This window comes from Gracilinanus agilis, chromosome 4 (assembly GCF_016433145.1).
Source record: "Gracilinanus agilis isolate LMUSP501 chromosome 4, AgileGrace, whole genome shotgun sequence".
In the NCBI taxonomy this organism is placed as follows: Eukaryota; Metazoa; Chordata; class Mammalia; order Didelphimorphia; family Didelphidae; genus Gracilinanus; species Gracilinanus agilis.
Genome location: NC_058133.1, coordinates 60,906,164 through 60,921,234, shown reverse-complemented (window position 1 = coordinate 60,921,234; position 15,071 = coordinate 60,906,164). Strand labels below are relative to the sequence as shown.

At 36.0% G+C, this 15,071-nt stretch overlaps 1 protein-coding gene across 1 annotated transcript in view; it reads right to left on the bottom strand.

The window, feature by feature from the left end:
• The window catches only part of POU2F1 (POU class 2 homeobox 1), a 115,459-nt gene that overhangs the window by 16,232 nt on the left and 84,156 nt on the right, over positions 1-15,071 (bottom strand). The window contains exons 10-13 of the mRNA XM_044676367.1: positions 11,110-11,251; positions 7,911-8,056; positions 4,011-4,190; positions 1,087-1,192 (exon numbers count right to left, since the gene is read on the bottom strand). Of these exons, the coding sequence (XP_044532302.1) occupies positions 1,087-1,192; positions 4,011-4,190; positions 7,911-8,056; positions 11,110-11,251 (574 nt within the window). The remainder of the gene's footprint in view (positions 1-1,086; positions 1,193-4,010; positions 4,191-7,910; positions 8,057-11,109; positions 11,252-15,071) is intronic.

Sequence of the window (15,071 nt, the reverse complement as noted above, 5' to 3'; positions counted from 1 at the left end):
ATGTCCAAAACTGAACTCATTAACTTTCCTGCAAAGCCCTCCACCTTTCCTAACTTCCCTATTACTATTTAGAGTACCACCATCTTCCCAGTTACCCAAAAGTGGAAACTGAGAGACAGGTTTGAATCCTAGGTATCATACTTGATTTCCCCCTTCTCCTCCCCTCCCCATACCTCATCTGTTGCTGAGGCCTGTCAATTTTACCTTCCTAACATCTTTCATATATGCTCCCTTCTCTCCACATGATCTCATCTTGTTTAGACTGTTGCAATAGCCTGGTGGTTGGTCTGCTGGCTAACATCTCTCTTTAGTCTAGCCTTCACTTAGTTGCCAAATTCATCTTCCATAAGCACAGATCTGACCCATCATTTTCCTATTCGATAAACTCCATTGGTTTCCTAGTACCTTCTAGACCACATATAAAATCCCCTTTTTGGCATTTAAAGCCTTTGACATCCTGGCCCCCTCCTATCTTTCCAGTCTTCTTTTCCCCTATCCCTGACCCCTTAGCCCCCACATATACTGTGATCCAGTGATACCAACCTTCTAGCTATTCCTCCATTCTCCAGACTCTAGACATTTTCATTAGGTGTCTTTCATATCTGGAATTCTCTCCTTCCCTCTCTCTAACTCCCGATTTCCTTCAAGTCACAGTGAAAATGCCATCTATACGACTCCTTCCCCAACACCCCTTAATTCCATCCAGTGCCTTCCTTGTATCGATCATTTCCACTTTATCTTGTGTATTGTTGGTTTGTTCATAGCTGCTTTCAGGTTCTCTCCCATTGGACTGGGAGCTCCTGGAGGGCAGAAACTATCTTTTTCTGTTTTCTTTGTATCTACAGTGCTTAGCTTGGAGCCAGGCCCATAGTAGGTGCTTTATCAATGCTGACTGACTTAGAACAGAGCAACATTTCTTCTGGGATATTTCTCTGATTTAGAAGAGGGGCATTTCTAAGGGGATCTCTCTGATTTTATAGCAGTATTTGTCAGTGACCCTCTGCCTTATTTGAATGTGTGCAACTTGTTGCACAGTTTGAAGCCTTCATATGTCACTACAGCTCCTGCTTTATCCCTGCCTCTTACCTGTAACAGAGAGATTAGTTACTGCAGCGCTGGTTAGAGGGAGTACAGGATTGACAGTCAGGGTAGTGGCCGCACTGCTTGTCACAAGGCTTGGTGTGGTTGCCACCTAGAGGTGAGAAGGTGAAATATAAGTAAAAAGGCTTATACCTGAAAGGCAGTAGTTGGGACCCCTTCAGGAAATGAATGTTCATGGACACATTGGAGGCTGGGGAGGGCCCAACAGAATAACTTAGTAACCTGATACTTTTTGCCCCCAACACACAACTCAAGGGAGGATTTATTTTAAGACATACATTAGAATGTTGTTTTTTTTTTAAATTCTAGTTACAAAATAAGAAAACTATAACAAAAATTTATTTTACATGCAATCTTGAGCACTATCATTGAAATATAATGATATTGGTGTTAGGTAACTGAACTTTGCTATGATGGATAGATACAGTTCTACTCAAGTATCAATATAGCTTCATTTTATCAGTTTTTAAAGGATAAGTTTTATGGATGTCTCTTGTTTTTCTGGATATTCCTTTTTCCTCCAACCTAACACCAACAATCTCACTGAATTTGACAGCCTTGATTGAAAAACAGGTGAAATTATAGGAATTTAAGTCCCCTTTTTTTCAGCTTTCCCAAGTCAGTAAAAGATATGATACCAATTATTGGAATGTCTAACAAATCAATAAGCATTTATTAAACTCTTATAGAGAAAGGAGTCAGGGAAATCTAGACTTCTGTTCTCTTATTTGCCTAACTATGTCAAGGATGGGCAAAATATTTACTGGTATCCTAGGCTTCTCACACGTGAAATAACAGCAGAAAAAAACTGTTCCCTTCCCCCCCCCCCCATATTGTGCACTAAAGCATCACTTAAGACAAAGAATGATCTATAAACTCAAGAATTACAATCAGCATCTGAGACTGGCATACAAATCTGAGAATGAATGTGAATTCAGGATATGAAAATTCATTGTATTAAGAAGTATTTTTTAAAAAGAGAAGACAAACAGCAAAAAATGCTATTGTTTTATAATAAATGCTGTATATTTCTTCTGGTAGGATCATTAATCTGTACAAAATGAAGTTTTTTCTTTATAGCTAATTGGCTCCTCTATTTAATAATTACAGTCTAATATTGTCTAATAGTCTGAAATTACCTTTATCAAATCAACAAATAAAAACTTAGTGTGATTTTGGTTTATAAAACCCCCAAGTCCAAAAGATTCATTACAAACCTTTAAAAAAGAAACAAAAGTAGAGAAATGCAAGTTACATAGTCTTCTAAGTTTTAGGAAAATAGTTTTCAATTATGTACTATCAGAACCACATTTGCATTTAACAATACCCAAGATAATTAAAATTACTATATATCTGACAAAGTTCAAGATAGTACTATATCCTTTTATTAAGAGGTCATGATGGGCTGCTCGTTACACTTTAAGGAGTTACTGGAAGACATGCAAATTAAAATCACCCCAGGTTCCACCTCATACCCAACAGACTGACAAAAGTGTCAAAAAAGGGAAATGACAACTGTTGAAGGGAAAATAGAAAGACAGACACACTACTAATGCACTGGTGGTTGGCTTATGAATTAGCCTAGCCATTCCGGAAATCAATTTGGAACTGTACACGAAAAGTCACTAAGCTGTGTTTACCTTTTGATGTAGCAATATCAGTACTAGGTATATACCTCAAAGAAAGAAGGAATGCATGTACAAAAACAATCACAGTAGTAGCTTTGTTATAGCAAAGAACTGTAAACTGCAGTAGTGTCTATAAATCATGGCAGGATGACAAAACAATTTATGGAATCTAGTATATGAATGTAATAGAATTCTATTAAGCCTTAAGAAATTAGGAAAGGGATTGATTATGAGAAACTTAGGAAGCTACATATGAAATAATATAAAGTGAAAGGAGCAGAAGAAGAACAATTTATATAATAGCTTATTCATATGATGACATTCTATATAAGAAAAGAGAAAAGAAATCCAAACAACAATAAACTATGTCTTGAGAGGCTGGCTAATGACACACACTTTTTGGCAGAGATGGACTTGAACTACAGAATTAGACAGGACACACATTTTCAGAACTGCCAGCTTCTGTAGCTGTTTTACTATCTATTTTTATTTGTTACAAGGTAGTTTTAAATTCTTTGGTAGGAATGAGAGGGGGAATAAGGGATAATGGTGCCAAAAGAAAACAAGAAGAAAAGAGTATCAATGGAACATTTGAAAAAATACATATAAGTAAACAGAAAGGAGGTCTAGTGGGAGAAAAAAGCAGGGCCGATTTGGAAAGGGTGTGTTGAATTTGTGATACACTTTTTAAGAAGCCAAGTGTACAAGTAGTGTCATAGTTTCTCATAATATTCACTTTCTTTTAGAACTCCAGAATTTCAAAAGGTACTTAATGCAGATGCCACTGAATCTTTACAATATGGTCTGTGATAGCTTTCAACAACCTAAAATATACATATGTGCATTTTTTATTATCAATGAAGCAATGTAAATTTTAGTTTATGAAATAGGTAAAAATGAAGAGTTTGCATTTCTTGTTTATTTGGGAAACATCTTTTGCCCAATACAAAGTAAGTAGTAATAATGTTTTGCTGGAGACCTTTGGAATCATACAAATATTATTTTCTTAATTTAGATGATTAAATGACTAAAATAAAGGAAGAAGAGGTCAAGTGGAGTGAATATGAAATGGGGAAAAAGCAAAATCATTTACTTTTAACTAGGAAAGTCAGAAAGAATAAGGCGATAGCTACAATTGTAGATCTAAGAACATTAGCTTGATAACGCTTAAATTTATGAATTAAATTCAAGTAACAATAATAAAAACAGGATTAACTGACATTTAGACATTTAAGATTTACTAATGTAATAAGGTTGTAGTGTCCTTTTCTTGATTCTTACCAGTGAGGTTGGACTAGGGAAAATTGCTTTTATAGGTGAGCTGCTGGTCCCACCACTGCTAGGTGGATTGATCCTTTTCTCCTTCTGGCGGCGATTACAAAACCAAACACGGATCACCTCCTTTTCCATATTCAGTTGATCAGCAATCATGGTGATTTCTTCCGAGGTAGGCTTTTGATTCTTAAAGGAGGAAGTGTGGAAAAGAAATAAATAACTATAACCCACATGGTATGATAGTATTTAATGAACAAAAAGCAAAGGACTAAGATTGCCTGTGATTAATGTTTCTTTTTCCTTTTTTAAATAGAGTGCACATTTTAAAATATAGATATACCTCACACCTAGCAGATTGGCTAAAATGACAACAGGGGAGAGTAATGAATGTTGGAGGGGATGTGGCAAAATTGGTCATTAATGCATTGCTGGTGGAGTTGTGAACTGATCCAACCATTCTGGATGGCAATTTGGAATTATGCCCAAAGGGCTTTAAAAGACTATCTCTGCCTTTTGATCCAGCCATAGCACTCCTTGGGTTATACCCCAAAGAGATAATAAGGAAAAAGACTTGTACAAAAATATTTATAGCTGCGCTCTTTGTGGTAGCAAAAAATTGAAAAATGAGAGACTCTCCTTTGATTGGGGAATGGCTGAACAAATTGTGGTATCTGTTGGTGATGGAATAACTATTGTGCTCAAAGGAATAAAGAACTGGAGGAATTCCATGTGAACTGGAATGACCTCCAGGAAGTGATGCAGAGTGAAAGGAGCAGAACCAGGAGAACATTATACACAGAGATAGATACACTGTGCACAATCGAACATAACGGAGTTCTCTACTAGCAGCAATGCAAGGATCCAGAGCAAGGCTGAGGGACTTATGAGAAAGAAAACTAACCATAGTCAGAGGAAGAACTGTGGGAGGAGAAATACAGAAGAAAAACAACTGCATGAGCACATGGGCCGATGGGGATATTATTGGGGATGTAGACACTAAACAATAACTCTAATCCAAGTATCAATAATATGGAATTAGGTCTTGATCAATGATACATGTAAAACCCAGTTAAATTGCTCATTGGCTAAGGAGAGTTGGGAGGTTTGGGGGAGAGGGAAAGAACATGAAATATGTAACTACGGGAAAATATTCAAAATAAAAACTTTAAAAAAATGAAGTTTATAGAAAAAATATAGATATGAAATGAAAATAAGAAATTGGAAACTAACATAAAAAAGACAAGGCACAGAGTTATTAAGTTATTAGCCCAATGCTATACAATTAAATCTATGGCAGATCCATGAACTAAACTCACAACTTATTATGGGATTGTGGTATTTTAAGCATTTGAGAAAAATACTGATGCATTTCAAATTTACAGAAATTTTGATGGACATATTTCTTAATCTGGAATAATGTATTTTCCAATATTTATGTAATGAAATATACTATATTCCAAAGCTTTATTTCTATAATCCAAAAGAAGAAATATAATGAGGTTTTAATGGAGCCATATTGGAAAAGACAATAAAAATAAGAAAAGGTCAAAATATTGTTGAAATTGCAGCTCTGAGCATGTCATTATCCTGCTAAAAACATTAAATGGATCCTCACTACAATAAATTAAGCCTAAACTTCTTAGGCCTCATTAAATACAGAACACTGGATAGGCATCAGGATATAATAAATGGATTTGAGACATAGTTAGTAAAAGATAATAACAATGAATTAGAAATTCATTAGGGAGTTGCTCTGCTAGTTCAAAAAGGGAAGTCATTATGGACTTTGGTGGTTCAATGGAGGCTTCATGGAAGAAAAGACAGCTGAATTAGGCTTCAAAGGACATGTAGTAATTCATTTAAGCCTGGGGAAAGGATGAGAAGTTAGTCGAGGTATAGCGATTTCTGGCATGAGTAAAGACAGAGAAGTGTGTGTGTGTGTGTGTGTGTGTGTGTGTGTGTGTGTGTGTGTGTACATATATACATATATATGTATATATATATATATATATACACAGTGCATTCTAGAGACAGAATAAACCAGTTTGTCTATAGCACTGAGTATGTGGACAAAGCTGAAGAGTAGGATGTTGTGTCAAAATCGTGTAAGGCTTGTACTTTACTCAGGAAGCAACAGATTACTGAGCAGAAAAGTGGTAAGATCAGATAAATTTGAAATGAAAATTCTTCTGAAAGGATGGGTCAAAAGGAAGAAAGCCAGGAAAACCTATCTGAAAACTGCTTTCTTGATAACAGAATAATTCTAGATTGTAGATAATAGATTATATCTATATACTTATGTATATATATATGTGTGTATAGATAAATTCTAGATAATAGAAAACACTATTACGATAGTGTAGGAAAGAAGTATAATGGGAAGCAGCAATGAAGTAGAGAAATGTGTGAGATGGTTCACTGGTGAAATTGAAAGGACTTGGAATTGACTGCATATGAGTGATGAGGTAGAGGTCAGAGCAAAAAATAACTAAGGTTGTGAGCAAGGAAGAATGGGTGGACAGTAATAAATCTGGCAGAAATACTGAAATCTGGAAAGGCTTATTATGGATTAGGACTTGATAAATTTGAGATGTTGGTATGAGTGCATTGCAGGAAAACATTTAGGGCTAGAGGAAGAGATTTGTATATCTTCTACATAGAGGTAGTAGACGAAGTCAAAGGAGTTAACATAATTACTAAGGGGAAAAGAGTTAAGAAAGAGAAGTGGGGCTGAGGAGAATCTCTTGAAAAATAGCCGCATTAATGTCAGGACGAGAAAGAGCCAAGAAAGGAGACAGAGAAGGAAACGGGAGGAGTGTATGTATAGTTTGAAGTCAAGCAAAGAGAAGATGTCCAATACAAGGGAATGGTCAACTGTCAAAAGCAGGAAAGAGGTAAAGGAGAATAAGAACTAAAAAAATGGTCCTTGGATTTAGTACTTAGGGGGACACTGGCAATATGAGAATGCACCTGGTAGAATGATGGAGGCTGAGACCTGACAATAAAGAATGAGGAGCTGGGGAACAGTGAGGAAAGGAGAAGCATCAGGTGTAGACAACTTTTTCCAATCTGTGTGGCAGCGGCTGAGGAAACAGATGAGATGGTAAGAAGGGCCAAGGAAGTTTTGTTCTTTTAAAGGGGACCCGGGCATGTTGGGAGAAAGACGATAAGTAGTCCACATACAGGAGAACATGAAGATGTTTGAGGAAAAAGGGATGGTAAGTTAAGAAAGGTCTCAGAAGAAAAAGGAGAGAATAGTATCAAGAATACAAATACGGGAGTGTTAAACTTTAGTGAAGAGTGGTGAAAAGTTCACAGGGAAGGAGAATAATATGAAGAAAGGGGGAGATGGTAGAGAAAAATCACATCTTTAATCTTTTTAATAAAGTAGAAAGCCAAGTTACCTGCTACAAGTGAAGGGATAAGAGAGAGAGCAGAGAAAGTCCTATCATAATCCATTCCAGGCAAATTGGCCTTTTCATTACTCCCCACATATGTCATAACATTTTCTGCTTCCCCCTCCCCCCATCTGAATGCCCATACCCATACCTACTGAAAGCCACTATACCTCCAAGGCCCAACTCAAATGTTACTAAGTAGTCTCCAAAAGCCTTCCCTGATGCCCTCAACTAGAGTTTCTCTTTCCTCTAGCTTCCATGTCACCTTGGACTTGTGATTATGGAATTTAACACACTGTGTTTTTTAAAATTACAATCCCTGCCAACTTCCTTCCTTTATCTACTGTGATTATCCCCCTAAGGTTAGTGGAAGTGTCTGATTCATCTTTGTATGTCCGAAGCATCAAACATAGCGTTTTGTTCAAAGCAGAGGCTCAAAATTCACTCTTCAATAAAGTGATGATTAATATTTCAGACGTATTTCCCTATCTGCAGAGTAAAAACCAACCTCCAGGAAACTCTTCTCTAAGGCCACACGAATGTTGGTCTCTATGCTGGTGCGTTTCTTCCTCCTGCGGTTCAAACCCTCGATCCCCGGCCCTGGAGAATTCAGGGCATTTGGGCTAGAGAGTGCTGAATCAGATGAGAGGTTCTCTGTATGAAAACAAATAGGAGCAATTGGCTTAGCTCAATATCTCAAGCTCTTGGTACTTATCAGCAAGAAAATTTAAAAAGTACATGGAAAAATAATCAAGTATCCTAAGCTGAGTTAAAATAGGACAAATCTTTAAAATACACTTCTAGACTGAGTTGGACACTATATTCCTACAGAATTCTGTGAATGGAAAAGACAAATCAGCCTTCCACACTTTAATCTATGGGATCTAGCAGAAGTAAAGTACTCAAAAACTTAATTCTTAGCCATCCTTGATATCTAAAGCCTTTCCCTGGTGGGCTCTGCTCCTTTGTTGTTTCCGAAAGGACGGTGGGTGCTCCCATACATTCCTTTTTATGTCGTTCATGGATGGTCACTGATAAATTCACTAGGGGAAGTAGCAATCTGGAAGGTCCTGGACTTAGGATCAGGAAAGATCTATGCTCAGATTTCTATCCTTGCATTTGCTTATTCTGTGGCCATGATCAAATCCCCTGACCTCTACGAGTCAGGGTTTCCTTAGCTGTAAAATGGGAATCGTTACTATATAACCTGCCACATGTTTGTTGAGAATCAAATGAAATAATGTAAAGTAAATTGAAAATCATAAAGGTAGCTTACATCAGAGAGCACTGCTGATTTATATAATACTATCATTATTCTTAATTCATTATTTTTTAAAACTATTCTTTCTGGTCTAGTAACAACTCTTAAGAGAGAAGGGCAAGGGCTAGGCAAATGGGGCTAAGTGACTTGCCCAGGGTTATAAAACTAGGACGTGTATGAAGTCAGTTTTGAACCCAAGTCCTCTCAACTCCAGGTCCAGTGTATCCACTGAGTCATCTAGCTGCTCCTTTCTTAAATCATTATTACCACTGTTTTGATTTACTTTATTTTCTGTCTGTGGGTCAAGATTTGGTATCTTGGGTAGACAGTAACAATCATCTGCAACCCATCATCCTTTCCTAAGTTTGACCTCTTCCCATCTCTCACCTACTTGATCTCTCTCTAAGGCGTAAAAGAGTAAAGAATATGGCATTATCATTGTTTGGCATTACTCTTTATATTCCTGTCCACTAATTCAGATAATAAAGAAGGGTTCCTTTAGAGTAAAATCATACAAAGTAAGAAGTCTGTTCTAAAAATTTCAAGGAAAAATATAAAAAACAAATACAATTGATTCCAATGATCTAAGAAAAGGAAGAATTATCTAAATAGACCAATAGGCTTGCATAGGGAATTCATCAACCAATTTAGAGTTAAATAAGTTATTTAGAGGAAAACGAAACCTAAGGCAATTTAATAGGATAAATACAAAAGAGAGCTGGGGTCCTTAAAGAATATAACTAGGAACACTAAAGCTAAGGTTAACAGATGCTAGAACAACAAAAAGCTTTTGGTGGGGATTGTGGTGGGGTTAGAAGGAAGATCAAAAAACCTCAGCTCAAATGGGTGGGATATTACACCTGGTTAATAATCTTTAGATTGAGGAAACTATGTAACAAAAAGTAGACGCACACAGAACCAGACAAACTACATGTCATAATTTGTAGATGTGTTTGCTAAATAGTCATTAAGAGATTTTTTGAAAATATCATATAGAACTGGGGAAAGTGTCACGTACCAAGAGAAGGGCAAGATCCTGATTTCCAAAAAGGAATTATGTACCAGACATCGAGGATACAAATACAAAGCCTCCTCTTTTTGTATTTGTTGCCTATATTGTCTGGTACATAAGAGTTTAATAAATGTTTGTTAATCAACTCACTTGCTTTTTTGGACAGACTTACTAAATTACTAGAGCACAAGAATGCTACAGTCACAGAATTTTTGGATTTCAAGAAGGTATCTGAAAAGTCTTTCACAATATCATTGTAGACAAGATGTAGAGATATGGGCTGGATGATGGTAGATTAATTCCAGTTGTTTAACCATTTGCAAATACACCTAAGAGTAGTTTTTTCCAGCTTGTAATCAACTTGGCTCTGTTTTGTCCAACAATTTTTTCAATAATGTGGCTGAAGGCAGAGGTCAAAGGATTATTAAACCTGAAGATGAAATGAAGCTTGTGTATCTCATGTGTCAGGATCACAAATTAATAACAACTCAGGTTTATACAGTATTGCAAGGTTTACAAAGATTCTGCAAGTTAGAATAATGGACTATAAAACTTATAAACAAAATTTAAAAGGAATACATGTAAAATCTAGGACTTCACTTAAAACTAAAAGCACACAAATGATGCTGGAGTAGCATGGCTAAACAACAATTTATGTGAAGACTTAGGTATAGATAGCTAGAAAGTTTAGAACAAATTAAAAAAAAAAGATTGAGCATCTTCAGGGTACTCTTTGATTCAATGAGCCAACACTGTGCCATATTGTCAAAAAAGCAAATGTCATCAGTAGCTGCCTTAACATGAAAGTAGTGCTGATTATTCTACTGGGTTCTGGTCACATCATACTTGGTTATGTCTTCATTTCTGAGCATCATATTTTTGAAACATTGACCAATTTGAGGTCAGCTAGAAGATGTAATGAAGGCATATAAAACCATAAGATGAGAATCTGGGGCATCTGGGCTAAAGAAGATTTGAATAGATGAGGATATTATCACACACCAATTTTAATTGTAAATAATTATCTGAATGGCTATCATCTAGCCAAAATATTAGAATTGTTTTCCTTGGTCTAAAAGGATAAGTCTAGGACCAATAGGTAGATGGCTGCATGGAATTTATATTTTGACTTGATCTAAGGAAAATCTTCCTAATACCTAGGAGTGATTAAAAGTATAATGGGGCTACCGTGGGAGGTAGAGATTTTATCCACTTGCACTGCCAGAATTCCCACAAAACACTTAAATACCAAATTATGGAATGTGTGAAGTCATTTTTATTGACTAATGGTAAAGTCAAGATGTCATATGCCACTTCTCTCCCTGGATTACTGTGGTTGTGGGCTTTGTGATACTGGCAATGCAATGAACAACATAGAAGATTCCAAACCAATAGCACCCCATGGTAGCTCCCCTTTGTGATGCAGTCACCCACCTGCGTCATTGAGCCACTTCTCTAGAAGGGGCTTTAACTTGCACATGTTCTTAAAGCTGAGGTTCAAGGCTTCAAAGCGAGAGATGGTAGTTTGGCTGAAGTCATTTCCATAGAGTTTGCCCATAGCGAGCCCAACATCACCCTGCACAATGAGATAGAGGCAAAATGACAAAGACAGGGGTTGGTGAAGGAAGAGAGAAACAGAGAAAGACAAAGAGAAAAAGAGAGAAAGAGGGAGCTTTTACTAACATTATATCTGTAACACTGAGAGTTTTCTCCTATATTTGCTCTAGATGAAAAAGCATTCTATTAGATTGGTTACAAATTTAGATGTCTAAGCCAATTACAAGTCAAGCTTGTTACTCAGTATTAGGAAGATTCTCATCATGGCGGCCAGTAGAAATATGTGTTCTTTACAATAAAGTCCCTATATGTAGCTCACCTGTATGTAAAACAAAAACAAAACAAAACAGCTCATCAACACTATTTTATCAGAACTGTTATATTTTAAAATCTGTATCCCTTGATTCCTTCCTTCCTTCCCTCTCTTTCTGGACTGGGGGGCCAGAATGGAGCAGGGTGTCTCCTTATCTTGCCAAGGGCAGGGGCCACTCAAGGGACCTATCCCACTGCTTTTTAGCCTGAAAGCTTTGACCTACTATCCTATTTCCAACCTGAGCTGGTTTTTCCTCATCCTTAGGCAGCCTGATGGTGGTTCTCTGGTCCTGGAGACTCACCACCATGGGGAAAGGACGTAGCACAGTTACTTGATCAGTTTTAAAATTATTACAATTCAGAATTCCTGAGCTCAACAAATCTATCTGTCTCAGCTTCCCTCGATGCAGGGATTACAGACGTGTGTACCACTAAATCTGTTCCTTCTCTGAATTTCCCTTTTGCTACTTTCAATATCATAAATGTGAATCTAAACCTTTTTAAGTGGATATCTAAAAGGCATTCCACATGTTTTAACTTAACATGGGTAACACACTAAGGCAATTAATTTATATTACTGTAACTTTTATTTTGTTCTTAAGACTGATTAAAAATGTAAATTTCAAGAACTCTGGGAGTAGAAACACAGAAGAAAAACAACTGCCTCATCACATGGGTTGATGGAGATATGATTGGGGATTCTGACTCTAAGTGAGCACCCTAGTGCAAATATCAATAATATGGAAATTGGTCTTGACCAATGACACATGTAAAACCCAGTGGAATTGCATGTCGTCTACAGGAGGGGGTAGGGGGAAGGAGAGGGAAAGAACATGAATATTGTAACCATGTAAAAATACTCTAAATTAATTAATTAAATAGAAATCTCCGAATCCAAGAAAATAAATAAATAAAATAAAGATGTAAGCTTCAAGATCATTTTATGTATTTTTTTCCTAAACAAATTTCCAATATAACATTGTCCTTTAAAGAATAACAGAATGTTGGAACTAAAATGCATCTTAGATCACTGATTCCAAATCCTTCATCTTACAGATGAGGAAACTAGGGACAATGAGGTCAAAGAGTAAGTGGCAGGGCCAGGACTTGATTCTCTCCAAATGTTGTGCTTTCTCCACTCTATGAAGCTGCCCCTATAGTCAGGTTATTGTTCTTTTCTTTTCTTAATATTATTGCTGGTAACAATGAATATATCTTTTTTTTTTTAAACCCTTGTACTTCGGTGTATTGTCTCATAGGTGGAAGAGTGGTAAGGGTGGGCAATGGGGGTCAAGTGACCTGCCCAGGGTCACACAGCTGGGAAGTGGCTGAGGCCGGGTTTGAACCTAGGACCTCCTGTCTCTAGGCCTGACTCTCACTCCACTGAGCTACCCAGCTGCCCCCTATATCTTTTTTTTTTAATCACTACGTGTGGATTTCAAAGTTGATCCCTAAAAGCATATAATTGAAGAGATTGCTTCTTTGACCATTAAAAGAATATATTCAAGAACTCACAGTAGAGTTTTGACCCATTTAGTTATACTTTCACAGAACTAGTAAACTTGCTAACCTTCTGACAAAAAAAAAACACCAAACAGTTTTCTGAATATATTATAAAAGATCTGTCCGTAAGCTTACAGATAGACCTTAGGCTTTAATTTTTATATACCGGGGCTCTATATCCCTTGTGATATATAGGGTAAAAGAAAATTTTTAAACACTGGGGAAAACTAAGACTCAAGCAGTTTAAATGACTCATCACAAAGCTGGCCCTGCAGAAAGCAGCCATATTTCTGATATGAAGCATAATAAAATGAACTCTATTATAGTTTTGTAAATTTCCAAATAACAGGGACCAAAAATTTAAATTTTTGTTTATTTTTCAAGTCTTTTGCCTTTGCTTATCCCTGCCTACTTGCTGCACTTTAGACATTACATTATTTATTAGCAGCTATATAGCAGGGGAGATAAGGATGGGGGTATCTGGAAGAAGAAAAAACTAAAATAATTCCTTTTTTGCATTTACTAATAATCTTAAATAAACAGAGAGGCACAATATTGAAGCTACAAGATTAAAAAAATGCTTGGGGAGCAGTCAGATATAAAATATCTACACATAACTGATTGCCTTTCAATTTAAAAAGCCATTACTAAAAGGTACCAGACCTATCCACTTATTTAAATATTTCTGTCCTGCTTTACTGCATACATGTATATCGTTAGATAATTATAGAAGGCAAAAACTAGGTTTTATAAATCTTTTAGCACATTTCTTGGCATACCAATTAGATGCTTAATCAGTGGTTCTGATAATATTTTAGCTGTATCACCTCTTTAAGCACTTTGCAAGCATTACTTAAAAAATCTTTACAAAATTCTTTTAAGGTATACTTAAAAACAATAACAATTTTGACAAAAAAGACAAGTAAAACACTTATCGAAATGCATGTAGGACAGTGGTATAATAGTGAACAAAGCTATGTGATCACCTAATTAAAACTCTGATAAGAGATACATTTTAAAATCAGCTTAATTCATTATTATTTTGATATTTTTCTAACTCAGAATTCAGTTCCTCATAAATTGCTTTTCCCCATTGGTTCATGCATAACCTGAACTTCATTAGACATCTGGCAATCTGGGAAAAAGAAAAAAAAGGAAACAGGAAAAAGACAAAGCCTGAGTTTGGAAATTATCTGCTGTTCCATGAGATGGTTGTGTTATATACTAAGCCTTGTATTCTAGTTCTAAAATGTTGAAAATGAAGTCATAATAAATCTTAATATCCAATTATGTAATTAGATAACTACCATCAAAACTACCTAATTATATGTGAATTTGCTCAGAAAATATTTGCATTTGATGCTTTGATCAAGTGAATAATATGCATACTTAATTTTTTATAGTGAATTTCAAGTAAAACAAAAAGTAAATACATAACAACACTACCTTTGATTATCTAAAACTGAAGCCTATAACCTAAGAGCGAGGTTGCTTTTCCAATCCTTTGTCAATTGTGCTTTCTTCTCCTGATGCAGATAAGGCCTAAGTATTAATATGCAATCTAAATATATTGGTCTTTGCAGCTGTGGACATGAGAGCACTTAAAATCACCACTGTAAGGAAACTCCTTTACATGAAAAGAAAAAGAAAAGCCCATCACTGCCACCAGAACAGCAAACTACTCTGGGCAAAAGTTAAACACTGTTATAAGTATATTAAATGAATTCTCTCAATTCGGAATGTAGCACTTTGGAAATGTACATTCTAATACACTAGACCATTGTTAACTCTTAAAAAATGTGAAATGCTCACAGACATGAGTAATTAATACAAGTTTCACTTATTAGGATCATCTCATATGTACTTAATTACTTATAGCAAGCTCTTAAATTGCTCAGCTATCCTAAAAGCAAACTAGCTTGTCTAGACACTTTGAACAAGTCCATTATAATCTTTCTGAACTATGGACTCAACTTCTCAGCCATATCCCTTATCTTCTACTACATAATTTCCTCTAGTTTTAG